This window comes from Rattus norvegicus, chromosome 4 (assembly GCF_021556685.1).
Source record: "Rattus norvegicus strain SHRSP/BbbUtx chromosome 4, alternate assembly SHRSP_T2T, whole genome shotgun sequence".
Classification (NCBI taxonomy): Eukaryota; Metazoa; Chordata; class Mammalia; order Rodentia; family Muridae; genus Rattus; species Rattus norvegicus.
The window spans coordinates 116,663,985-116,691,915 of record NC_141537.1 but is presented as its reverse complement, the minus strand read 5'-3'; the positions used below and the strand labels follow the sequence as shown (position 1 = coordinate 116,691,915).

Genomic DNA, 27,931 nt, shown 5'->3' with positions numbered 1-27,931 from the left:
GAGGGGACCCGAGAGGGGCCGAGGCCCGCGCAGTAGCGGTACTAAGTAGAGGCTGCTGGACGCGCCCCACCCGGCACCAGGCGGAGCCAGAGATGCTTGCCAGGGCCGAGCGGCCCCGCCCGGGCCCCCGGCCGCCTCCGGTCTTTCCCTTCCCGCCGCCGCTGTCGCTGCTGCTGCTGCTGGCGATACTAAGCGCCCCGGTGTGCGGCCGCGTCCCCCGCTCAGTGCCCAGAACCTCGCTGCCCATCTCCGGTAAGATGCAGGGACCCTTGTCCTCGGCCCTTTGCATGGTGCCCTGTCCTTGCCAGCAGGTGCCCACACCCACCTGCCCTGCTAACCTCAGTGGCAATATCTAGGGCCCCTTTGCACGGTGCACACCCCTCTGGGACCAAGGCTGAGAGCTCTACCCTGTGCCTTTCCATCTCATCTCATCCCACCCCACCCCACTCCATCCCACCTATCCCATCCCCAACATGGCCTCACACTTCAGCTCCCAAGACACAACCAGGGTGCTCCCGAAGCCTCCCGTTTTCAGCAGGGTGCAGCCCTCCACCCTGCAGACCTGGATACTGAGGCCCAGGGATAGCCTGGGGTTTGCCCAAGGTTGTCAATTTCAGTCCGTTATTCCTCTGTTGCCCACACATACACCTGCACCTATCATTCATTTCCAAGCCCATGAATTCCCTTTATCCTCTCTCTTTCATTTTAATGGGTCATCAAGACCCACCTTGATCCCTAGCCCAGAACTTCCTTCTTTTCAGCTTCATTTCCCCGTCATCCTTTCAAATGCCCTCCCACCGCCATTCAGACCTGTATCCCTCCAGCCCACTAACCATACGGCTGACATCTATCCTTCCCATCCTCCACTATCAACTCACTTTAACTTTAATTTCCGGAATGGTCGCTGCTCCCTTTGCCCGTTCCCTACTTTGAGTGCTAGTAAACACTTAAATGAGCCCATTCGGGGTTCTTCACACAAAACAAAGGAGGGAGCTGGAGGGATGTTAAGCACTTGGCTCCTTTTCCAGGAGATCTGAGTTCTGTTCCCAGCACCCATGTCGGTGGCTTACAACCACCTGCAATTCCAGCTCTGAGTGAATAGGATTTTATGGTTATTTGCACGCGAACACACACACACACACACACACACACACACACTAATTTAAAAGAAAGCTAAAAAATATATATTAAAAAAACAGGCTAGGGCTTAGGTTCTTTATGAAGACATGCAACGAGTCAGGCGTTCTATAACGCATAAATGGCGCTCACAGTTTGAATGCTCTCTGCTGATGTGGACGTGGGTGTGGCACGGGGCTTTTTTTCTTCTCAGTGGGTACAGATGAAGCCACAATTCACAACTGGGTCACAGTGACTTAAAGCCTATGCTTAGGCCAAATAACATCTACAGATGCTATGGGGCCAGGAGGCAAAGCTGAGACCAGCACCTCTGGAGTTTCAGTTTGTGCTGCACCCATACCCTGTAGAGAGTTACGGATGCCAGTGTTTGCTGATATCCAGGGATCCAGAGAGGCCTAGATGGCAAGGCGAAGCAAAGTAGGTAACTCGAATGGTTTGGATCACCAGAACCAGAGAGTCGGCAAAGGTGAATTCACACAGAGTTGTTTTGTCAGTTTTAAATAGTTAAATGTTTTAGGTGCTGATAACGAGTTTAGTCTGAATCTAGGTGGAATGCGTGCTAAGGAAGGAGGGAAGGAAGGAAGGAAGGAAGGAAGGAAGGAAGGAAGGAAGGACAGACGTGAGTGTCTGTGAGATGGTGGCATGTCCACTTGTTACCTCACATAATTCTCCCAGCATCTTATGGGGAAGCGGGGTGGGGGTGAGGCTCTCAGAGTGCACTCAGCTGGTATGGGGAAGAGTAGGGTTTAAATGCAGGCTGGTCTATTTCAGAGACACATATCCATCCATCCACTATAGCTTTGGGTTTAATAGGGTAAGGGGAAGTCAAGAGTGTAGGGTGAGAGAGGACGTGGACTCCACATGTGTTAGTAAAATAGTGTAGCTGTGATGGTGCACACCTTTAATCCCAGCTGTCAGGAAGCTGAGCTTTTTGGTTCAAGGCCAGCTTGGGCTATATAATGTCAGTTTATCTCAACAACAACGACGAGGACGACGACGACGACGACGAGGACGACGACGACGACAAGAGGCACATTGGAAAGTACTCATATCTCCATAGGCCTTTTAAAGTTTTGCCTCAGATTGCTGTGAGCAGAAGTGACAGATTTAATACTTGTTCAATTGCTTTTTATGGTGTTCTTTCTATAGCAAAAGCATGCCTGACTAGGTCGTGTGCTAACTAACTATTCTGGTCTCCTTAGTTATCTTTCACTGGGGACAGGAGGGTGGTTGGTTTGTGGAGGTTCTGTTCCACCACCCCCCTTTTGGCTACCAAATAAATAGTCCTTGAAAGACAACAAAAATCATGCCCTTTGGGGACCCAGTGTTTCTGACAGGATGGCTGATGTCACACTCTCCTCCTCTTCTCTTCCTGCCAGAGGCTGACTCCTATCTCACCCGGTTTGCAGCGTCTCATACGTACAATTACTCTGCTCTCCTTGTGGATCCTGCCTCCCACACACTTTACGTCGGTGCACGGGATAGCATCTTCGCTTTAACCCTCCCCTTCTCTGGGGAAAGACCCCGAAGGGTGAGAGATGACGGTGGGGGTGACCCAGAGCCCAAACCCATAGCATGCGTTTAAATCCATCATCTTGAGGGCTGCAGGTGGGAGACTTTCGTAATAACTAGAGATGTAATGGAGCAGGGTTTTCTGCGAGTGACTGTGGTGGGTGTCGGTAAGACCATCACTGTATGGAATAAAGGATGGGGCAGGGATACCTCTTAAGGGTGTAAGGCCCTTGTCTGCCAGTAAGGGAGGGATGACGGGAGGGGGTTTTCCTACCTGTGTCAGCTATGAGTGGGAGACATGGTGATGGGAATGGCTCTGAGGGAGGCAAAAAGATGGGGGAAGGGTTCTGTGGCACTTTTCAAAGGCAGTGGGAAGTGATTTTTCCAGAGAGAGAGAGAGAGAGAGAGAGAGAGAGAGAGAGAGAGAGAGAGAGAGAGACTGTTTGCAAACTGATTTCACCATGTATTAGTAAGACAGTGCACAGAAATGTAAATTTGTCCTGATGGAAACTCGGAACAGCATTGCCAGTCATAAAATGATAACTTCTGATGTATTCTATTTCCTTAAATGTGGTTTGGGGTTGGGTGTTTGCTCAGTAGGTGACGTGCTTGCTTAGCACGGACAAATCCCTGCATTTGCTCTCCAGCACCACATAAAATTTGGTGTGATCCTAGAACTGAGAAAGTGGAGACAAGATGATCAGAAGTTCAAGTCATCCTCGGCCCTGTAGTCTGAGGACAGCCTGGGCTGCCTGAGACCCTGTCTCAAAAATAAAAAAATGTGGTTTTGATCTCACAGTTGATTTTGTTACTCATTGGCCGGTAGGGGACTTCCAGGTGGAAAGGAAGCACAGAGTGAGGAATCTTAGAAGTTTCCAGATTGTTGAAGTTTGCAGGACTTTTCCCTTGGTCTTAGTATACAGGGGGGGAGGGGACCTGGGGAAATGAGTTCTTCTTCTTTCTCAGATCGACTGGATGGTACCTGAGACTCACAGACAGAACTGCAGGAAGAAAGGCAAGAAAGAGGTAGGTAAACGCCCACAACCTGTCTCGAGTGTCTGTGGAGACCTTGACCCAGTCCTCCACAGTGCTCCTATCCTGAAGAGTCCAGGCATAGACTCTAACACCATCGCCCGTACGCCCCCATAACCACAGCTGCCTCTAATATCTATACCCAACCCTGCCCTTCCTCATGCCCACTGCTTCTGATTCCAACCATCTCTAACCCCCCCCAGGACGAATGTCACAATTTTATCCAGATTCTCGCCATTGTCAATGCCTCTCACCTCCTCACGTGCGGCACCTTCGCTTTTGATCCGAAGTGCGGGGTTATTGTGAGTGACAGGGGCAGAGGGAGAGGGAGAGGGAGAGGGAGAGGGAGCTGACAGCAGTGTGAGTTCCTGGGGGGTGGGAGGGTGGGAAGGGATTTTGGGGAGTGACCATGTTGGGCATGGTTAAGGCAACTACTTTGTAGAGTAAGTATTGGGATAAAGGATGCTTTCATAGGGTGGAGTCTTTGTCTGCCTTGGGGAGGGCAGTTGGGGCGGGGAAGGGAGATTGTAGAGGGTAGAGTATGCTAAGAGTAACAAGATGAAACAAGACAGTGAATGGGGTTAGGGTTGTGGTTGGCCTGGGAACCGGACAAATCCAAGCGATACTTCAGAAGCCAGACACGCACGTTTCTTTGTTCAGGAGGTGTTTGGCCTCAGCAGCTGGAGCCTGTTTCTTCCCTAGCACAGCTCAGGCTCTCTTCTCCCGTGGCGTGCCTCAGCATTCCTGCCATCCTCTGCCAACCCCGTTCTCGGCAGGGTGTGACTCTCATGACTTCTGATGTCACCACCCTGTTATGTGGTACCAGCTGGCTCTGTGCTCTGAATCTTTGGGGGTGAGCCACCCTCTCAACCCCATTTTCTTCTAGATCTTGTTTGTTGGTGAAAGCTTGTGGGATTTCCCACCCTCAAACCCAGGCGTTCTTGGCATGAATATATTCCTAATGATGTCTCTCATCTAGTCACAACTACGTGTTTGGGACTCTGACCTTTCTCTGTTAAATTGTACAGTGGTCACCGCTGGTCTTCTAGCAGCAGATTTGTGACTGAGTGCTGGGCTGAGTCAGAAAGGCTACATGTCCTTTGCACACAGCAGTGTCCACCATGTTTCTTTCTTGGCTTTGATCCTGAACTGCAGATATCGACTAGCCTGTTCTGCAGTCTGCAGTAATAGAGTGATCCTCTTGGCCTAGATAGTATACATCCCCAAACCCTCTGTTCTACAGCGACCTCCTGTCTCTGGTTTGGGATGGGTCCAGGCAGCCCCTGTAGCTTTCCTCAGGTTTAGTTGGGCTAGTTCCATTCTTTCCACATGCTCTTCACTGTCTTTCTGGATAGTATTTGGAAACCTCTGAATCTCATCAACCTATACTGATGGTTTAGTTCTTTATAGTTACCACTGGGTCCACAGGGTAGCAGGACTATTTTTCCCAGTCTACTCAGACATACTATGACCATCTCAACTCATCTTCTTGGACTTTCCTTTCATCCTTAGATCTCTGAGTTGGGACCCTAGTGGGTCCTAGCTGAAGTACCAAGACAGAATATATTCTGGGAATGCCTGTGGTGGTTGGTGTGTCTTGGACCTCTATCTGTTCTTGAGAGATTTTGGTAGTGAAGAGTGAATCCAGGGTTCTGTATCTCACCAGTTCATCTCACCAGTTCAGTGTTTTCTCTAAAGCCTTCTCTATCTAACAGACTCGTGAACCAGGGGCCTGTTCTCTGGAGGGAGAGGATTAGCTCTAATAGCCTGCCAAGATCCATCCTGAGCCTGCTCTGTAGACTCTTTGAACAGCCTCTTCTGCTTCTACTCTCTTATTCTGTCTGACTGTGTCCCTGCTTTCCATTAGTGCTGAAGCTCCCTGAGTAACGAGGTTGAGGCTGTGGATAACTGTTCCCTGACATCTTTGATCTAGACACAACTCACTCATTGATGACTGTGGAGAAATGAAGGTCCTTATGAAGCTCTGGAGCTAACAGTTTTAGCAAGAGTGCTGTCTTTCAGTGCCAGCTTCCATCACACATTGGGAGAAAATATTTTAACATGACTCGATGAGGGAACTCCAGCCATTAATAGAGAAAAAGACCAGGTTTCAATAATGACCACCAGAAGAAAAGTAATGGCCACTCACTGTTGAAGGCTTGGGTACTTTAGATTCACGATTAGGTTTAATTTTATCACCACTTCATGGTATTCAGGAATGATTTATTTCTATTTAATATGCAAGAAAACTGATTTTTAGAGAAATTAGATACTATGGCTAAGATCATGTAGCTAGAAGAGACAGAGCCAATATTTGAACCTGGGTTGGTCTAGATATGTTCTATAACCCTGTCTGGGTGGCCGGCCTGCAACCCAAGGGACTTCATTTGACTTTAATCTCTTGTGTCATTTGACATGATTCATTCATTTTGGAGAATCCTTTTTTGCTGTTGTTTTCCTATCTGGGAGAGGTCCTTTATTTTCCTTGGGTGAGGCCAAAGGGCCAACTCCAACTTCAGTGCTCAGGAGAGCCTTCCTACCCATCCCCAGATTTCAGCTTTAGAGACTTGCTTTCACCACAGCTGATAGAGAGACTATCTAATGACGTGGTGGTGTAATGAAAATCTCCACATACAGACAGAGAAAACCAGTGAGGCCATCTTGCATTTTCATACCCCAGTTCAAGGTCATTTTAATAACTAGAACCTATTTCATAATCAGAGGATAATCAGAACCTATTTGTTAATGGGTGTCTCACTTTCTCAAAATTAGAAGGTTAGATGACACATGGTTATGCTACTGGGGAAAACTGAGAGGGAACTAGTTTTGACATATGGAGTTTTAAGAATCTGGTAGGTAAATATTGTGAGAAAACCCAGCATTCAATGGAATATGGACTTGGATTTGGAGGATATGGACTCATTGGAGGGCATCAGTCTCAGAGAGTTGGGCCAACGGTTTAATAGAAAGAGTGGAAATACAAGAATGAATGGGTTGTTTAAATGATATGTTAGAAAGACTATAGATTTATCCCAAGGATAAACATGGTGGAGCTAGCAAAAGAAGGAGCTAGAGAAACAATTATGAAATAGGAGGAAGGACCCCAGGAAACTAGAGTTTCAAGAGCCAAGGAATGGGATAGTTCAAAGAAATGGATTGAAAGTGCCAAATGCTACATAGAGATTGAAGTGGATAGGGATCAGGAAAAGGCCCATCTCTTTGGTCTTTGGTGAAATGGAAGGGAAGAGTTTTAGGCACAGGAATGGGAAAGCAGTTTGGTTTCCAGAATAATGAGAAATAGTAGAAAATAAGTAGTTTGGGTTAGAGTTTGTACTCCAGGGGCAGTGGTGGGCCTTGTCTGTGCGCGAGTGTGTGCTTGCTCGCTCGTGATCTGGAAGGTTGATGTGAGGCAAATACGGCAGTAAGTTGGGGGTGGAGCTCTTCAGCATAAGGCAAGGAGCAGCTCAGGTAGGAGGGAAGAAGTACAGCCACGGTAAGTGCTAACTGAACCTCAAGGTTGCCTGAGCACAAAACCACCACCCTTCTCTTCAGGCAAGGATGTTCTCTCTGTCACACACATGGAGTGCCGTGCTTCTTTGGAGGTCTTTCATTCTGAAATGCTCTTTTGATCCAATCTCTTCCTTTGGAGAAGCCGTCAGATTACCTGTCATCTTCACTGGCCTTCAAGAATTGTCTTAGTGAATCAAGCCTTGTTTGCCATCTGCCTCAACGAGAGGAGATAGTCCAGTAACAGCATTCAGCTCCGGGGGCACATCTTTACCTCCCACCCTGACTGCCCTCAGGACAATGGAGCTGGAGCCACGGTGGATGTCTATTGAGTTTGTGAGCTAGAGACAGCATGCTGGCATGTCCATGTCGTAACTTAGATAAGGAACCAGCTACAGTAATGTTCCGTTGAGTCATAGCATGAAGGCATCCTTCAATTCCTCTTTTAGATGTTGTCTTGAAACTCTCTTAGTGCTGTATGATATTGTCACTTGTGACTGACCCTGGTGGAACTCTTATGTCTGTCACCTCCCACCCTCTGGAGAAGAAGATACTTATCTCTCAAGCCCTTAGATCATGGTCTAAGGCTTAGGTCCTTCTTCACTGACTTCAGGTTCCTTCTCTGCTTGGATGTGGACCCTGGCTCTTTGCTCTATCCTCAGGTGGGAACTGAGGGAGAAGGATACTCTGTTCTCTTCAAGCCCTTGGGCTTCAGCTGGTCCCCATGCACTTACCGTTTTCTTTGCCCTTCCTCAGAGCTCCAGCCCTCAAAAGGCTGTCTGCTTCCTTCCAAAGGCTGTCTGCTTCCTTCCAAAGGCTGTCTGCTTCCTTCCAAAGGCTGTCTGCTTCCTTCCAAAGGCTGTCTGCTTCCTTCCATCTCCTTGGCTTAGCACATCTTCTAGGCAGTTACAGACTCCAGAATTTTAGAGAAAAGGTCTGTGCCCAGCTTCATGGTATTTTCTAGGGATAGTCCATGTATGCCTTCATGAGGAACTGTGGGGGACAGGTCTGGGGGAAAGAGGAATAAGGCAGAGGAAGAATGAGGGGGTGGAGGAGGCAGGAGTAAGGTGACTGTATACGGGGTTGGGAGTGGGGTGAACGGGATACAGATGGAGATGGGCTTTTCCTTCATTTGATCTTATGTTTAACCTCACTGTGAACCTTCTCCATGAACCCTAAACCACCTGCCCCCTCCCCTTCTGGTCTGTAGGATGTGTCCAGTTTCCAGCAGGTTGAAAGACTTGAGAGCGGCCGGGGGAAATGTCCTTTTGAGCCAGCTCAACGGTCAGCAGCTGTAATGGCTGGTGAGTGGGGAGAGCCAAGAGTCGCTGATTCTTGCTCTAATGACCTCCTGCCCCACCCCTGCTGCTCGAGTTTCTGTGTCTCTTCTTCCCTTGGGATGTCTACTGCACTCATGTCTCCTTCTAGCCTTTCCTGATGTCCCCAAGTGAGTGTGACTGCCAATGTGTCTCCATAGGATGGTATTTTTTTCCCCGGCTCCTCTGTGGAGAATGTGGCCTCTGTACCTCTAGTGTGATGGCTGCTTCTGTGGACTCTCTTTGCTTCTCTTACAGCATCCACTCCTGTTTGCAAGAGGGACTGGCTGCAGCCTATAGTGTCATACACTTAGAGAGAGCATTTTAAAAAGACAGTGTAGAGTAGCACAGTCCAAATGATCTTCGTGTGGTAACTGAGATGGTGGAGAGCTTCGTCTGATTAGGTAGCAACTTGCTTTGCTACCTGCCATTAAGCCCTTGAAATGTGATGACTGCAATGAGGGAATGAGGGAATTTTAAATTAAGTTGAATTTAATTTAGTGAAAGTGGCCCCATGTTTCTCGTAGCTTAATTCACTATTTGGAAAACCACTGTCAGTGTTTTAGGATATTCCTTTCTAGCCTTTAAGATGTGTTCACACACACACATACACTTAGGCACACTTTGTTGGTCCTTTCTTAGTTCTTCAGGGGAATGGCTGTTTTTCAGTTTATTTCATTACCTCCTTTGAAGGCACTACCTGCAGTTGCTCAGGGTGGACCCCGCCCAGACTTCTCTTGGAGAATGATGAATTTTATTGGCATAAGGAACAGATTGTTTTTGTACTACATAAGTCATATTTTAGGGGAGGGCACCTCACGCAGACTCTCCAAATCCAGAGAAAAGCCAGCTGTTTCCCCCTGACAATGCAGAAGAGGCAGGAGCAGAATAGAAGTCTTATGTGTGCATTGTAACACTTAAAAGTATTTAACTTCTGACATAAATATACATTTGAACTTTGTCATGTAACTTTATAGAACTTTCTATATGATCTCCAGATACTTTTTTGTTGTTATTTTGACACAAAGTCACGCCCAGGCTAGCCTCAAACTCTCTATGTAGCCAAAGATAAGCCCGAATTCCTGATCCTCCTGCCTCTACTTTCAAAGGCTGGAATGATGGGCTTGCATCTGCCTTATGCAGTGCTGGTTATGAAACCCCGGCTTTGTGTGTGCAAGGTGAGGCATCTGCCGCTGAGCTTCATCCAAAGCTTGAAAAATACTTTATGAAGACATTTTAAAAAATTCCATTAGATCTGCCTGCCTGCCTGCCTGCCTGTCTGTCCTTCCGTCCTTCTGTCCGTCTGTCTGCCTGCCTGCCTGCCTACCTACCTATTCATTTTTGGTGCTTTGAGACAGGATCTTACTATGTAGCTCTGGCTATCCTCAAACTCACTCTGTAGACCAGGCTGGGCTTGAACTCACAGATATCTGCCTGCCTTTCTCTGCCTTCCATGTGCTGGGATTAAAGGCAGGCAGAGAAGACAATTTTAAAAGGCATTGTGCTCTTCATCTTCTAAGCGTACTCTAAGTTAATTAAATAGCTCCAAATTGTTCTTATTTTATGTTTCCTTCAAAGTTTTTAGTGTTGTCCATATTGTCACACTGAACCTGCATGTGTATGGCCCTAGTTCTCAGTTTCGGCCACCTTCTCAGATTCCTAGACGTGGATTGCCGCGCTGAAGGGTGTGATATTTCATGGCTCATTATCGAAACTAATGTGTCTTTAGCTGGGGTGTGCCAATTCGCACACTAAGCCACTGGCGTATGAGAGTATTTTGTTTTCTCACATTTAATTTGACATTAATATATTTGTTTAAGAAAATCTGTGCTGATCTGAGGCTAAAGGTGGCACTTTGCTTTAGTGTGTGTCTTTGGATGCTAGTGAAGTTGCACTCTTTCCCATGTTGTAGCGCTTAGTTTTGTTTCTTCTTGGGTAAATTCTCAGTTCAGATAGGGTGTTAGTATTCCAAACCACACAACTTTTCCTCTATGGTGTGTGTGTGTGTGTGTGTGTGTTCTTTGTTTTTTAAAGATTTAGTGTATATATATATATATATATATATATATATATATATATATATATATATATATATATATAAACTGTAGCTATCTTCAGACACACCAGAAGATCAGACCCCATTGCAGATGGTTGTGAGCCACCATGTGGTTGCTGGGATTTGAACTCGGGACCTCTGGAAGAGTGGTCAGTGCTCTCATAACCACTGAGCCATCTTTCTACTCCCCTCTTTGTTTTATTTTATGTGTGTGAATGCTTTGTCTACATACATGTCAGTTCAACACGTATATGCCTGGTGCCTTCAGAGGTCAGAAGAAGCATCAGATCCCTTGGAACTGGAGTTATGGATGGCTATGGGCTATGTGTGTGCTTAGAGCTGTACCTGGGTCTTCTTTTTTTTTTTTTTTTTTTTTTTTCAGAGCTGGGGATTTCTGAGTTGTAGCTGTTGTAAACACTGCTACATTTTGCAGAATTGCATATCAACACAAATGACTTTCCAGCTGTGGGATCGTGAGGTCATTATTAGCATGTTTTTTTTTTTTTCCCTAAGCAATACTCTTTAAGGATTGTGAGTCTCTGGATAACTTGTCTGCTCTGTGAGGAAGAAAATTTATATTAAGATATAGTTTAAGGAAAGATGCTTTCTTTTAAGTTTATTTTATTGGTTACATTTATTATTATTCAATTGAAAAATCTCCTCCAGTGTCCAATTTGACTTGTAGTTTTTCCTTTCCTTTTTTTTCTTCTCTCTTTCTTTCTTACTTCTTTTTTAAGATGTGGCCTCACCATGGCCATGTTCATTAGACTTGAACTTGTAGAAATCTGCCTGCCTCTGCCTCCTGAGTGCTGAGATTAAAGGTGTACACCTCCCCTGCCCTGATTTGTATTTCAAATGGCATTTCTCCTGGTGGGGTCAAACAGCTTTCCTTGTGTTTACTGGTACATCTATTTCTTTTGGGGTAAACCCAATAATCTAGGGTTTGTTGCTGTTGTTACTGGGTTTTTAGACAGGTCTTTCTGTCGCCCAGGCTGGTTTTGACCCTCTGCTAATAGTCTTACCTCAGCCCCTGAGTGCTGGGATGGCAGACATAGGCATTCGTGTCTAGCTGTAAGTACAATTTTGAAGTATGACATTTATCTGTACTGTAGTCAGATAAAATTAGCAAAATCATCTCAGTATCTTTATTTGTGATATTTATACTTGGGAAAATGTGAATATTTTGGCAATCGATTCTTATTAGCCTAAAATCATGGTGGGTCCTTGGCAGTCTCCTTGTCTTCTGTTTGCTCCTTGAAGGTTGGCTTCCACCCAAAAGCGTCTTCTCATCCACGCAGCTATAATCTTAAGCAGCCCCGTGGCGTCTTTCTCCGCCACATTCTGATGGCTCCTGGCTCTTTACCTGCCTCCCAGACCTAACCTGGATGGAGAACACACGTTCAGCTGCTTTTCAGACAGTTGTACTTGAATCTCAAAACCTTTTTCCCCCAAGCAAAGCTCATCGCCTTCCTCCGAGTGCTGCAGACCTGCTGCTCGCCCAGACTCTCTCGGGGTCAGAGTGCTGTTCGTACGCAGGCTCCGCACTGGAGCCAGCGGCCTGTCGTCCTAGTCGTTCTAGCACACCTTAGAGTAAATCAGGTTTTCGTGACGATGGGCTGAAGGCTCTGTCGTTTCTTCTATTGGAACCTTCCAGTACCTTTTCCTCTGCATGCCGGAACTGCTCCATCTGGTGGCAGTGTTGCTGCCACGGTGCCCGCAAGTGTTCAGGTGTGCAGCCGCTGCCAGCATCTTAGCTCAAACCCCACCTCTGAAATCCACATCTGACGTGCAAGTCTACGCTGAAGCACAACCGTCATAGCATCCTGTGTGGCCAGTAGAGAGCAATGAGGGGGCAAACACGCCACCTCTCATGACTCGCCAATAGACTGATAAAAAAACCAAAAAAGCCTGCCGATCGAATCCTTTGCTAAGGAAATGGGAAACAGGGTGGGATCGAAGCAGAAAGACTGTGAGAGCAGATGGCTGTGGTAGCATGTGCCCGTAACCCTGGCACTGGGGAGGAGGAGCTGGGAGACCAGGAGTTCAAAGCCATTCTCAGCTAGATAGCGAATTCTAAGCCAGATTGGGCTTCATGAGACCTTGTCAAAGAAAGGAACAGGAAGGAAGGAAGGACGGAAGGAAGGAAGGAGGGAAGGAAGGAAAGAAGGAGCCTGATCATAAGAAAGAAAACCTAGAGGAGCTGGAGAGATGCTCGGTGGTTAAGAGCACTGACGGCTCTTCCAGAGGTCCTGAGTTCAATTCCCAGCAACCACATGGTGGCTCACAACCATCTGTAATGGGATCAGATGCCCTCTGCTGGTGTGTCTGAAGACAGCGACAGTGTACTCACATACATAAAATAAATAAATAAATCTTAAAGAAAGAAAACTAGAGCATATTAATGCTCTTCTTTTTAAAGCCAGACAATCCCAATTGTTAATTTTCTTTAAAATTGAGCACTTTGAGAGACTGAGGCAGGAAGACCTGGAGTTCAAGGCTGTCCTAGGCTACAAAGTGAGATTATTGGGTTTTGTTGTGGATATTGTTCTATCGTTAAAATTCTTTTAGGTTTATTTTTATTTTACGAGTGCGAGTGCTTGGCCTGCATGTATGTCTGTGTACCATGTGCACGCTCGGTGCTCACAGAGGCCAGAAGATGGCACTGAGTCTCCTGAACCTGGAACCAATGATGGTTGTGAGCTACCATTGTGGGCTCTGGAAATCAAACCAGGTCTTTTGCAAGTGCTCTTAACCACCAGCTCCTCAAATGGAAAAACTGAGACTCCAGCAGTGTAATGTGTATTTTTTTTTTTTTTTTGCTGCGTGCACAACAAGTCTGTTAATTTTTGGGTGACTAACATTTCTGGCACCTGTGACCACATGTCATCTGAGCGAGAAGGGGTCAGTTTCACAGACGGTTCTGGTTTTTCATCTTTTATGGCTTGCAATCTCTATTTTAATTTTTTTCTGTTTCTGTTTGTATAAGTCAGTTATGCATGGTGTGGTGTATGCATGCATGCTTGGCAGGCATGTGAGTGTGGAGGTATCAGAGGATGTCAGATGTCCTGCTCTGTCACCCTCCATGACTGTTCTCTCAAGTCATGGTCTCTCACTAACCTGGAGCTAAAGCAGTAGTCAGCAAGCTCCGGGGATCTTACTGTTGGCCCCACACAGTGCTGGGACTACCGGTTTACATGTGATCAATGCATGGCTTTTATGTGGGTGCTGGGGGTCTGAGCTCAGCAAGTGCTCTTTCCCATAGAGTGATTGCCCCAGCTCCTGTGTATGTATATATTTAAATACTTTATAAAATTTTTTGGTAATTTTTTTTCTAACTAGTGTATTCACTGATCTGTGTTACACTGTGGTCATCACACTGTGGTCATCACCCTTTAGTCATCTCATTGCTCTCTTTTGCAGGTTCATCACATTGTGGTCATCACACTGTGGTCACCACACTGTGGTCATCTCATCACTCTCTTTTGCAGGGTTTTAGTTTTTCTTGTTGTTTGTTTTGGTACTGAGGCTGGACCCCAGAGTTTGTACAAAAGCTTTACTGACAAGTTCCACCCCAGCCCTCAGCTCTTTTGTTTTGTTTTTGCTTTTCGAGACAGGGTCTCCCTACGTGATTATGATTGTTCTGGGACTCACTATACAGACCAGGCTGGCCTCCAGCTCTGTCTGCTTCTGCCTCCCAAGTGCTGAGATTAAAGGCTTGCACCAGTATGCCCTGCCCTCAGTCTCTAGAGGCGGAGTCTCGCTGTGTTGCTTAGGCTAACCTTGGGTACCAAATACTCCCACTTCAGCTTCCTACTTCGGTGTTGGGATTTTCTGGTATGCACCACTGAGCCAAATGTGTATTGGAATGTTTACCGATTGATCCATCCAGCAATAATTGGCCAAACAATTACACACTTAGGAATATTTTACCATATGAAGGTTTCAGTTCTGTCATATTGGAATTGAGAATGTCTGGGAGACTCTAGAATGTGTCTTGGTCTTATGTCCTCCTATGGACATGGTCTTCATGTCTGTGCAGTTGATGTCCCTTCTAAAAGCGTTTGAGAGCATGGTGAGCCCCTGGTTCTCCCTGAGCACTTGAACACTTGCTACTTCCAACCCAAGGTGTCTGTCCCTTCTTCTGTCCTCTAGTGTCAGTGACCCTTTTCTAGTTCACCCTGAGGGACAGTTCTCTTCTGCCATTGCAGGCTCCGGGGTTACTAGCTCTTCAAGGTACCAATCCCTTAGAGCAATGTGGGACCCTTTGCTCCAGTGCTAGCTAGGCCTCTGTGTGGTTATCTGTGATCCCTCTCCAGTAGTTATTTTCCCCCATGTATCCCTAAAGACATGTTCCCTAAATGTGCATAACTGTCTGATTCACATGACTTCCATTCTCAGGACAGCCAGGTGCAGCTTCTTAGGGCCTATGGAGTTTTGGTTTTAGAGCTTTCTGTGAGTGGTGTTCTTACCAGCCATTTCCTTTTCCTTTTCCTCTGTGTAACCCTGGCTGGAACTCACTCTATAGACCAGGCTGGCCTCGAACTCTGAGATGTACCTGACTCTGCCTCCCGAGTGCTGGGCCACCACTGCCTAGGTTTTAGGGATGATTTTTCAGTCCGGTTTTCAATATCAATTCTTTCTCATCTACCACCTGGCAAGTACAGAGCTGGTGCATGTGGGGTTCCATTTGTTGCTGGGACCTATGATTAATATTTAGTTTTCTTTGCTAGACTCTTCTGGAAGGGATTGGCATGTTATTTGACAGCTGCCCCTCCTCTGCTAGCAGCAAGACAAGCATATGTCTCTGAAGTTTCACAGGCACTGTAACCGATGGCACTGAATGCCTACCATGTGACAGGCCCTCCCTAGGGTTCTGTACTTGTCACCGAGCATCTACAATGATTCTGAGTGGAAGGTGGCTTTCTCTCTGTTCTGCACTTGAAGAACCTGGAATTTAGGAGAGTGAGTTTGCCCACAATTGTTCTGTCTAGTGAGTAGCCTCAGAGTTCAAACCCAAGTCTTCCGATGCCAAAACCCTGTCCCCAATCTCAAGCAGAAGAATCATCTCTCCTTCCCGCCCACACCCTGCCAGGAGGTTTTCCATCTACACATCTCCCAGGCCTCCTGGCTGCTTTTCACTCTGCGTTGAGTGTTGTTTCAAGGCTGGGTGTCTGGCCGCTGCTAACAACACAGCCTTTATGGAGCATCTGTTACCCCCAACATGTCTCCGCTTCCTTCTGTGTGACCCTGCTCTCTCCTGCTTCCCCTGGCCAGCACAGGCTCCTCCAAGCCCTTGCTTCTCCTGGCTCTCTGGTCTGACCTCTCGGCTGCCCGCGGAATGCTCTCCTTCAGATGGTGGTGCTCCCCGGGGCAGCCTAGTCTATTTGTGTTTCTGATCAGTACCTATTGGGACCTAAAGAGGATGTGTAGGGATGTGGAGGTGCTGGCTCTGGCTGTGTTTTCTGGACCCTTCTTAATTGCCTTCCTGAGTTTCCCATGTGTTCTGAAAGCCGTTTTGCCTTAGCATGTCCAGGAGCGAATGTCCTTCCTCTCCGACTGCCTTCTCCATGGGCCTTCCTCTGTTGCTTCCTGTCCTGGTTCCTCATGCATAACAAACCATAGAGATGATGGCTTAGTCTATTCTCTCCTCTCCTATTTCAATTTGTGCTCAAGTTCACACTAACACACTCTCTCTTAGAGAGAGTTCACACCCTCCTAGCCTCTCCCTTTTCTTCTTTGCCTCGCCCGGGTCTTCCATGCTCCTTGAGCTGTGTCCTTCATTGCTGTTATTCCTCCTCTGCCTCCTCTTTTTCTCTCTTTTCTTCTCCCCCTTCACCCTTTTGCCTTTCCTCTTCCTCCTCCTCTTTTCTTTTAGAAAATATAAAAATCCCTTTGTTGTAATGAGCTCACAAATCAAAACACCACCCAGTGAATTTAATGTTGGGGTGGCTCCTCCTCTTCATTTTCATTGTGTGTGTGTGTGTGTGTGTGTGTGTGTGTGTGTGTGTGTGTGTCTGTGTGTCTGTGTGTGTGTGCTGCCTGCTTGTGTGGCTGGGTACCACATGCCTGCAGTACCCAAGGAGGCCAGAAGAAGGTTGGTCGAGGATGGCTATGAGCCTCCATGGAGATGCTGGGAACCAAACTCAGGTCCTCTGTAAGAGCGGCCAGTGCCCTTCATGGTTGAGCCATCTTTGCTGTTGTGTTGTTTTGTTTTCGAGACAGGGTTTCTCTGCATAGCTCTGGCTATCCTAGAACTTGCTCTCTAGACCAGGCTGACCTTGAACTCACAGAGATCTGTTTGCCTCTGGTCCAGAGCGCTGTGATGAAAGGCATGTGCTATACCATACCCAGTTCTTGTTTGTTGATACCATCTTGTTTTTGAGTTCAGACTTGACTTCAACTTCTGATCTTCCCACCTCGGCCTCCCTACTGCTGGGATTACAAATTCACCCCTCCATGCCTAGCCATTATCATCACCATCACCACCACCTTGATCATGCTCTTCTAACCCAGGGCTTTGGGCCTAATAGGCCAATACTCTACCATTAAGCTCTACCTCCAGCCTGCGTAGCTTCCTGAAAAACAAAAACAAAAACAAAAACAAAAAAACAAAAAACGTTGATTGTGTTACACTCCCCATTTAAAAATAAATCTCTGCTGTTCTCTTCCCTGTGAGACAAAGACTTCATTTCCTGGCATGGAAGGAGGGCACATCTCCATGCCTCTAGCCTTGCCTCTGCTCATTTGCTCCGTGCAGAAACGTCTGCCCCTGTGGGTGTCAGCCACCATGGTCCTTCTGCCTGAGTATGGCTCCTCTGTTCACTGACTCCCTGTCCATCTCCCTGACGCCCTCTAACTGGCAAACGGTTTATTCTTCGGAGATGCTGTGGGCTGGGAGTTCGCTCAGGTGGTGGGACACTTGCCTGGCATCTTCAGGGTCCCAGCTTCAATCCCTGGTACGTCCCTGCCACCCCTCAAAAGATGCCCCAACCCCAAGTAGATACTGCAGGATCATCGTCTGTGCCTGTCTCCCTCTCCCAGTTCAGGACTCCTGGTCTCTGAACATATGCTTGTCCTCCTCACCCCAGAAGGGCGTCTGTGGGGTCGTCAATGCGCTCAGCACAGTGCTTTGTGCACAGCAGCTGATGGAATCCTGCCACCTTGCTTTTTCCAGAATGCCTGTGCTACTTGAGACCCCTCAGGTGCCCATGGCTTTCTATGACCCGCAGCCATCTTCTTTCTCCTTGTGTCTGAGCCCTTGCCCACGTTATTCATGGTGACAGAGCTGTCCCTCTGGTCTGTCCCAAAGTACCTACGATTTATCTCTTACCCCAACTCTTCCTAGAGTGCTCGTAGCTGTGTCAGTGCAGGGGGAGGGCCCCACCCCTCTTTTACCCTCTCTTTCTATGAAGCTTCCTCTCATCAAACTGGGCTGGTGTTTCCCAAAATGAGGCTTGAACCACTTGTATCAGAGTGACTCCTGCTTGTTTGAAATGCAAGGTGTTGGTACATGCCCCAGTTTTACCCAGTTAGAGTTGTTGGGCCTGAGGCCCTTCACTACATCAAGGTTCCAAGCAATCCCAGTGTGCTCTTTGGCTGTGAGTTGTTCCAAGGTCCTGTACCCAGCAATGTTCAGAAAGAACACAGGTTCTCTGCTCCATAGTGGAAAACTTGAGGAAGATTAGGGGTTTGCTGCAAAGCAAATGCCACCTCCTGGGGAGTCTCAGGACAGTTAGCTGTCGCCAGGTTACTGCAGTGATACCCGATGTCCGATAGAGAAGCCTTTATGCTCCTGTCATGCCTTGGTCCTTTTGCCAGTTCTCCCTCAGTGCAGGCTTCCTACTCCAGCACTTCCTGTAAGTCAGGTGTCCCCTGTGATGACATTTGGTGCATGCCCCTTCTGTGTGCTGCTACTCTGCTTCCTCCCATGCTCTGCCTGTGACTGCTCCTGCTTCCCGGGGTGTATCTCTGACTGTTCTTCTCCTTCCTGTCGCCCTGCAGGGGGCGTCCTCTACACCGCCACTGTGAAGAACTTCCTGGGGACTGAGCCCATCATCTCCCGAGCTGTGGGTCGAGCTGAGGACTGGATTCGAACAGAGACCTTGTCATCCTGGCTTAATGGTGGGAAGAGGGACAGGGTCACCTGGGACACAGGCCAGGTGGAAGCTGGGTAGCCCCAGGCCATCTGAAGATCTGAGGTCATTGGTTTCTTCAGCTCCAGCCTTTGTCGCAGCTATGGTCCTGAGCCCAGCTGAGTGGGGGGATGAAGATGGAGACGATGAAATCTTTTTTTTCTTCACGGAGACCTCCCGAGTGTTGGACTCCTATGAGCGCATCAAGGTCCCAAGAGTGGCCCGAGTGTGTGCGGTGAGATCTCTGTCCTGGCTGGCTATCATCTCCCGGTGTTTGGCCTTCCATCTCTGCCTCCCTGGGTCTCTTGTGCTTTTCTCCTTTGTCTGGTTTGTTCTGTACCTGGGCTTCTCTCATGGGAGCCTGAGGAATGTGAGGGAGAAGCCTCTGATGGCTCTGGTGGCTCTGGTGGCTCTGGCTCTCCCCCACACTTAGCCTTGCGACACACTGTCTATAGGAAGCTGGACTATAAGTTCCTTATAGTTCAAGGAAGCATGTAATGATGAACCCAGGTTCAAGTCCTGCCCCACCACTTCCTGCCTCCGTGACCTCTGGTTTGTTCTTTGGCACCTTTGAAACATAGATGTACAGTTTATATAATAATCGAGGACAGGCTGTGTTTTAAGGACTAAGTGAGGTCACGGTTCTTTGTCACGATTTACATTGTCACTGTCCTTGTTATCACAACCCTATCCATCTCTGTGCCCTATTACCCCCAGTCTCTCAGACAGTCTGTCTGTCTGTTCTTCTATATGTCTGTCTTCCTCTCTGTCCATGTGTGCTATGAGGTCAGGGAGGACACAAGAGGGTCTACACACGTTTCGTCTAATATTGGTCTTCTAAAGAGCGTTTCCCATGTTCTTGTCACCTCAGGGGGACCTTGGGGGCAGGAAGACCCTTCAGCAGAGATGGACGACGTTTCTGAAGGCTGACCTGCTGTGCCCAGGGCCCGAGCATGGCCGGGCCTCCGGGGTTCTGCAGGCTATGGCAGAGCTTCGGCCTCAGCCTGGAGCGGGAACCCCCATCTTTTATGGGATCTTTTCCTCCCAGTGGTGAGGGGGTCCTGGTGCGGGTGACAGGGTGACAGGGTGGGAGATCTGTGGCGTTGGTGTGGTCAATGCAGGTGGACTCTCTTTCCCTCAGCTGCATGGCTCCCGTGTGTTTCCCGGGGATCAGCAACTCATCCCTTATCAAATGACCTGGCTCCAATCTGTGACTCCTCCAGGGAAGGAGCTGCCATCTCTGCTGTGTGTGCCTTCCGACCCCAAGACATCCGGGCAGTGCTGAATGGTCCCTTTAGAGAGCTAAAACATGACTGCAACAGGGGACTGCCTGTCATGGACAACGAGGTGCCCCAGCCCAGACCTGGAGAGGTGAGGGGGTGTGGCAGGGCCTCATCTCGGGCTTGATTTCTTTTTCACCATCGAAAACATCCCTGACACTTCCTGAGAAACTCGGTCACCGAGACCTGTCTCCTTTAGTGCATCGCCAACAACATGAAGCTCCAGCAGTTTGGATCCTCACTCTCCCTGCCAGACCGCGTGCTCACCTTTATCAGAGACCACCCTCTCATGGACAGGCCCGTGTTCCCGGCTGACGGCCGCCCCCTGCTGGTCACTACAGATACAGCCTATCTCAGAGTCGTGGCCCACAGGGTGACCAGCCTCTCAGGGAAAGAATATGACGTGCTCTACCTGGGGACAGGTATATTTAAGCATCAGGAAGTTGCCCATATAGTGCATATCGTCACCACAGAGAGGTGCCCTGTGACATCCAAGCACAGTGCCAGTTAAGCCATTTTCTTGCCCTTTACCTTTCCTAGAGGATGGACACCTCCACCGGGCTGTGCGCATTGGAGCTCAGCTCAGTGTCTTGGAGGATCTGGCCTTGTTCCCAGAACCACAGCCGGTTGAGAGCATGAAATTGTACCACGTGAGTTGTGTGTTCGGAAACCTGCTGGGGAGAATCGAGCCTGTGGCCAGTTAATGATCTGGTCTGGAAGATGTAGCACATTTTCTCTCCCGCTCCATTGTTACAGGATTGGCTCCTGGTGGGCTCCCATACTGAGGTGACACAAGTGAACACCAGCAACTGTGGCCGTCTCCAGAGCTGCTCGGAGTGTATCCTGGCCCAGGACCCCGTGTGCGCCTGGAGCTTCCGGCTTGATGCTTGTGTGGCCCACGCCGGCGAGCACCGCGGGTGAGTGGGACTGCTTTGCTTTGGTCTTTTGCCTGCCCTCCTGGACTCCGCCCCTCCCATATGCCTGTCTCATCTGCTAATGCCATTCTGTCTGTGTGTGGCTTCTTGTTTAGAGCCTGCATCACTTGCCTGCCCGTCCGTCAGCCCATATTAGCTCATCTGTCTGTCTGTCTGGTGCTGTCTAATTAATGCTAGACCTGCCCTGATAGTGTGACTGAGTCCATCATGTCAGCCAGTGACGGACAGGCAGTGGGACTGACATCATCTCGAGGAGGCGTTTCCCAGTCTCTGTCTTAGCAGAGCACCCACGTTGGCCTTCCTCTCCACACTGAAAATCTTCTCCTTTGGCCTGTGTATCCTCCTCTCACTCTACCACTGGCTGTCTCCTCAGGGTTTACGTCTAGATTCCTTCTCTTCACTCTCTGCTCAGGTGACTTCATTCCTATGATACACACACGTATCTCCAGCAGAGCTGCAGAATACCCTTAGAAAACTCTATGCTTCACACTCCCCTGCAGTGCTTCATAAGCAACCCGGACACAGCCAGTCTAAGCATGCACTATGGTTTCCTTTCTCCCTCACACACACATCTCAGTGAAAGGAGCACCCTCCAGGTGCTCACACCAGACATTGCACACATTGTACCTCAAATGACAGTGAATCATTGCTCCACTGGCTTCCCAGCCAGCATCGTGTGTGTGTGTGTGTGTGTGTGTGTGTGTGTGTGTGTGTGTGTGATGTATTAGGATGCATGTGTATGTGTGTTTGTGTATGATATGTGTGTGTGTGTGTGATGTATTAGGATGTGTATGTGTGTGTGTGATGTATTTAGGATGTATATGTATGTGTGTTTGTGTATGATATGTGTGTATGCGTGATGTATATTTATGTAAGGTGTGTGGATATGTATACACAAGGACTGGCAAACATATGTCACTGCCACAGCTTGTGTGTCAGAGGACAGAGGACAACCCAGGATGCTAGTCTTCTTCCATTTTGAGACAAGGTCTGTCTGCGGTTCACTCTTGTGTATTCAAGCTAGCTGCCTGCAGTCCTCATCAGTTAGTAGGGCTGCACAGGGACTTCTGGGATACCTGTCCTACTGTGGCCAACTTTGATGTGGGTTCTGGGGAACCAAACTCACTTAAGTTTGTACAGCAGGCACTGTTTCCACTGAGCCATCCCCCAACCCAGTCATTTCTCACTGCAGGGGATGGGGGGCGGTTCTAATTGACCTACTCTTGCTTGTTCTGGGCTCCTGCCATCCATTTGCCTCTCAGAGGTGACCTTGAAAATATGCCGCATGGAAGCAAACCCCTGGCATCTCACTCACCCTGGGAAATTCAGAATGGCTCTCGATCACATAAGGACGCTCCTAAAAAGATTTTATTCTCGGAACTTTAAACATATTTGAAAGTATGATAAATGAGTAAATATGACTAAAACGATACATTTGCATGTCTCCACCCCTTCCACCACTGCTGCCTAGCCAACACTGAGTTTTTAGCAACTCCACTGCCAGTTATTTTGAAGCAAATCGTAGCTATCTTATTTTATTCATAAATCTTTGAGTATCTGAGGTACACAAGGGCACTAAAAACAACAAAAGAGAAGGGTGCTGGAGAGATGGGTCAGCAGGTAAGAAAGAGCACTGGCTGCTCTTCTAGAAGACCTGGGCTCAATTCTCAGCACCTGCAGGATGGCTCACAGTTCCAGGGGCTGCAGTGCCCTCTTCTGGCTCCTGCGGGCATTGCACACATGTAGTGCACTGAAGGGGGAAAATGGTGCATGCTGCCTGAGGAATGACAGATTGTCACTCAATACAGAATGACACAATGTCCTCAACACATGCACACATGCACACACACACAGTCCACTTGCGCACACACACAAACGCATACATACACACACAAAATAAATGATCTTGTTACACAATGGGTAGTACTGCTGTAGCCAGATCCAATTCTTAATTTCTTAGTGTTATCAAATACACAGTGAATGTTCCAGGTTCCTCATTTGCATAGACTTAAAACAACCTGTGTAAGTCAAGATTCAAATAATACCATCAATAGTAGGCTTATGTGTTTTATAAGTGCCTTTTAATTTAAAAAATATTGAGATAAGGTCTTAATCTGTAGCCCAGGCTGGCCCAGAACTCACTTTAATCTGTAGAACCCAGGCTGGCCTCAAATTCATAGAGATCTCTCCTGCCTCATCCTCCCCACACAGAGATTATTGGCTTCATAATTCGTGCCTGATTCAAACCGAGGTCTGTGCGTGTAGGGAGGCACTCTCCCCTGAGTCTTAGCTGTTAACCTTTAATTTTAATTTTCTCACTGGAATATTTTTGACCAGCTGTTTGTGAAATACTTTTTCGTAGTATCTGGGATTTTCTATTTGGAAGCCACTGGCCTGGCCTCACACCCAGCCTTTTACCTGGGTGCTGAAGGTCTAAGCCACGTCCTTATGCTTGCATGACAATCGTGCTTACCCGATGAGTCATCCCCTCTCCCCCAAGACCTCAGGTGTAAATAAGAGACGCCCTGTAGCTATGGACAGTCAGTTTCACTTCACAGAGCTCTCTTCCTCTTAGGGTATACCCACCAAGCATCTTTCCAACAGATTGTCTGCCAGGAATCTGTGTATATTTGACAGGGAAATGCATTGAGGATCATAAGGTGTACTAAGGAAAGATTTGGTGGAGGGAAGAATACTATCTAACTCCAGGAGAGCACTGGGTTCTGGAGTGAGTACTGTGTTAACTGAGTACTGTGTTAGCTATGTACTATGATAACTTAGTACTGCGATAACCTAGTACTATGATAACTGAGTACTGTGGTACTGAGTGTACCATGGGGCTGAGTACCATGGTACTGTGAGAGTCTGAGGAGGGTGCAAGCATATTCGATCACTAGATTTACCAGATATTCTCTTCTTTGTAGGATGGTTCAAGATATAGAGTCAGCGGATGTCTCTTCTTTGTGTCCAAAAGAACCTGGAGGTCTGTATGGCCCAGAGAAATGTGGGTGAAATGTATAGAAAGGGACTCGAAAGTTGGATCTTTTTTTGACTTGTTCAAAAAACTTGAACCCATGAAGACATGGGAGCCCAGGACCCAGGGCTTTTCAGTCCTTTGGAATCCCTTTGGCAATGTCTCTATGACTCTATCTTATATCTGACATCTCCCCATATGCTGCCCCCGTCCTCTTCCTGCCTGCAGCCTCATGTCTTTTGTGTCTTTGCCTTCTCTTCACAGAACATCCCGTAGTGTTTGAAGTTCCGGTGGCTACTGTGGGCCACGTGGTCCTGCCATGTTCCCCCAGTTCTGCCTGGGCATCCTGTGTGTGGCACCAGCCCAGTGGAGTGACTGCGCTCACTCCCCGGAGGGATGGACTAGAGGTGGTGGTGACCCCAGGGGCCATGGGGGCTTATGCTTGCGAGTGTCAGGAGGGTGGAGCCGCCCGCGTGGTGGCTGCTTATAGCTTGGTGTGGGGCAGCCAGCGGGGACCCTCAAACCGGGCCCACACCGTTGTGGGGGCTGGATTGGTTGGCTTTCTCCTGGGTGTTCTTGCAGCATCCCTCACTCTCCTCCTGATTGGTCGCCGTCAGCAGCGTCGGCGACAGAGGGAGCTTCTAGCTAGAGACAAGGTGGGCTTAGATCTGGGGGCTCCACCTTCTGGGACCACAAGCTATAGTCAGGACCCTCCCTCTCCTTCGCCTGAAGATGAACGGCTGCCCCTGGCCCTGGGTAAGCGGGGCAGTGGTTTTGGTGGCTTCCCTCCACCCTTCCTGCTGGATTCTTGCCCAAGCCCAGCCCACATCCGGCTCACTGGGGCGCCTCTAGCCACGTGTGATGAGACCTCCATCTAAAGCCGGGGAAAATGACTGCCAGCCATGAGCAGTCTCTGGAACTAGTGGCTACCAAGACCATGATCATGGCTGCTCCTTTCTCTTGGAGTCTGTGTGTTCACACATTAGTGTCTGTCCTCTGGACCTGGACCTGGCCTTTGCCCAGATTCCTGATTCTCATGAGAGATCAACCCTGTAACCTTCTGCGATGGCCTCTTGTCTTGGGCCCATCAGCTTGTGGGGTGGAGTAAGGACATAGGCCCCGGAAAGGGAATCAGTGTGGAGGTAGTTGGGGCGTGTGTGCCCTGCGTCCTTGTGGTGGCTGTATGATTTCCCAGTCTGCTGACTCTGGGGAGCGCATGATCCCCTGACTGCCTTGAGATCTCTCCCAACTCAGTTTCCCCTTGCTCTGGAAGAGTGTGTGTCTATACACTGGTGTGCCTAGAAGGCCTGTCCATGTGTGCATGGACGACAGGGCCGGTGCCTCGGTGCTTTTGGGGAGTCGGAGAGAAAGGTTGGAATGGGGGACAACTTAACCCTCGGTAGCCAGTGAGGGAAACCACATGCCCGTCCCCATCACCCCACAGCGCTTCTTTAACTTTGAGCAAAGTTCCCAAAGTGACCTTCTGGGTGGGAAGGGCAGCAGGACATGTGGCCCCCGTCCTTCTCCTTGTCTTTCCCTTCTGGCTGCCACCACTGCCGTGCCACCGCTGCGCTTTCCCTGGCTGGAGTGGAGGCTGAGTCCTCTGTCCTTGGTTTCCATTTAAAATGAACTTCACAACATTCTAAATATTGGGGGATGACAAATGACTTTTTTCCCCAGAAAAGTGTGTAGGAAATACAAGCAGGTTAAAGAAGATTTGCCTCAGTGACTTTCACCCTTGCCCTAAAGCAGGAGTCCCTCAGCTAGCGTCTGTGGACTCCCTGAAATTGTATGCGTCTGTGGACTCCCTGAAATTGTATGCAAAGTGTCTGTGTGTGTGTGTGTGTGTGTGTGTGTGTGTGTGTGTGTGTTTGCGTGCATGTGTGCATGTGTGTTTGATGGCTTTCATCAGATTCTCAAGGCCTTAATGAGGTTAAAGGACCACGGCCTATAGTCACCACACTTGGGCCACATGGAGGAGGTGTTGCTCTCTGAGGCAGTTCCTCCCTGGCCTGCCTGAGGCCAGCCCCTGGACACATTGCTGCTGGAGACCCCACATCTCTCCAGAACTTGGAAGCTAGGCTCTGCGCGTGCTTGAAGGCACCACCATCTCCCTTCTTGCTTCATTCTCCTGTGTGCTCTGCCTCTGCTCAGTCCTGCTCTTGGCCTGTGAATGTGCCTCGCCCGTCCCTGGTGGGGGACCTCAAACCCCAGTGCTGATGCTACCCTTTCCAGTGGGAGTTTCTGTTCTGCTTTCCTTGACAGCAGCCTGTGAACTACTCACGAGTCCCCTTGGTTTGGAGTTCCCGGTGGCTTTGAGTAGGATCTTTGGCGTGGCATCTAACCTAGCAGCATTGATCGTTCATTGTAAAGTGGGGATATACCTACCTCAGGGTTGCTGCAAGGATCAAACGAGGAAACGTATAAATAAAGCATTACCCACAGCAGTAGATGTCGTCATTGTTACTATTGCTTTGTTACACCTCCATAGCTGAACCACATGATCTCCATGACAGGCAGTCACCGTGAGCCCCATGCAGCAGAACGTGGACACGGTTTCACTGACATCTGGTCTTAGATCATCTCGGGATGGGTCTAAACCACCTGTATCTAGGCTTTAGTCAAGTCTGTGATTTATTTTTTTAAAACATTATGTGTATATATATGTCTATGTTAATGTATGCATGTGTGAGTACAGCTACCTCAGGAGGCCAGAAGAGGGCATCGGATCCCTGAAGCTAAAGTTATAGGCAGCTGTGTTGCCTGATGTACATTTTGGAAGCTGAACTCAGACCTTCTGAAAGAGTAGCAGGTACTTTAATTGATGAGCCAACTTTCCAGCCCTCTAGTCCTAAACATGTTGAGTGATGTTGCTAGCCAAGGTTTCCTCTGCTAAACCAGTAGCCACAGGTATCACCTTTGCTTCTCTATGGAACGGACACATGTACTAAGTATGTACTAAGTAGACTTTACTTCAGGATAAAAGAGATTGAAAGAACGCGCACGCGCGCGCACACATGCACACACACACACACACACACACACACACACACACACACACACCAGCTAGGAAGGAGATGTTGAAATAAGGATTTTTTTTTCAAGACAGGGTCTTACTACATAGTTCAGACTGGTCTTGAACTCACTGTGTAGCCCAGACTAGCCCAGAATTTGCGGTTCTCCTGCCTCAGTTCCCCAAAGTCTTGGAATTATAAGTATATGCTGGAATGCCGTTAAGAAGGCCTACGGTTAAGTAAAAGGAGCATTTCATGGCTGGCTTGGTAGAGAAGTCAGGAATAAGACACCCTTAGGACTGCACAGAGGACTTTAGGAATCAAGGTTTCAGCCCCTGGAATTAGGATTCAGTGTTAGAGGGAGTCTATCTGTCCGTCGTCTCAGCCTGTCCTGCCTGATTTCTTTCTTGCCTGCTGTAAATGGCCCCCTCAACAGAGGCAGAAAAGCTGACTGCTGCTGAGATGGCCCGGTGAGGAAGGGCGTGTGCTGCTAGGGCTGATCTCCAGAAGCCACATGGCAAGAGAGAACCGACTCAAGTTGTCCTCCGAACTCTACATGTGTGCTTTGGCACATATGCGCACATACACGAAATAAATAAATGTTAAAGAAAGAAAGAAATACTGCTGCTTTCACATCTTTCAGCCTCAGATCTTAGAAGACAAAGTACTTTCTCAGCGCTAAACCAGGACTCACAAGAACAGCGCCGCTCATATCACATGACTACATGGAGCCAATGAGTGTGTCCAAGGAAATGGGATACTGTGTTTGACTAAGCCTAAGCCACATGCATGTCCAGGGAGGGAAAGATGACATCATCAGAAGAATGGGCATCAGGCAGTTGGGTAAGAAAAACAAGAGAAAGAAACAAAGTGCTGGTTGTAGTTTACTAAAGGTATTTTAGATGTAGACATGTCCGTTCCTCCCAAATTAAAACTCTCTAGTGTCAGAAGAAACCAGGAGAAATTCAAAACCCTTCCTTCTAACTTAGAGCCCTATAGTTTAGGATACTTACTCTCTTGCTCTTGGTATTTTTTA

At 48.2% G+C, this 27,931-nt stretch overlaps 1 protein-coding gene across 3 annotated transcripts; it reads left to right on the top strand.

Annotated features, from left to right (window-relative positions):
• On the top strand, nt 1–26,328 carry Sema4f (semaphorin 4F). 3 transcript variants are annotated; one of them, NM_019272.2, is given in 14 exon segments: nt 18–252; nt 2,517–2,668; nt 3,616–3,675; nt 3,885–3,983; nt 8,399–8,492; nt 18,562–18,681; nt 18,776–18,927; nt 19,564–19,742; nt 19,916–20,063; nt 20,172–20,394; nt 20,513–20,622; nt 20,729–20,889; nt 23,832–23,890; nt 24,146–26,328. In NM_019272.2, coding segments are annotated over 14 exon segments (2,331 nt in total). In that variant the 5' UTR covers nt 18–92; the 3' UTR covers nt 24,760–26,328.
• Nucleotides 26,329–27,931: the final 1,603 nt, after the last annotated feature.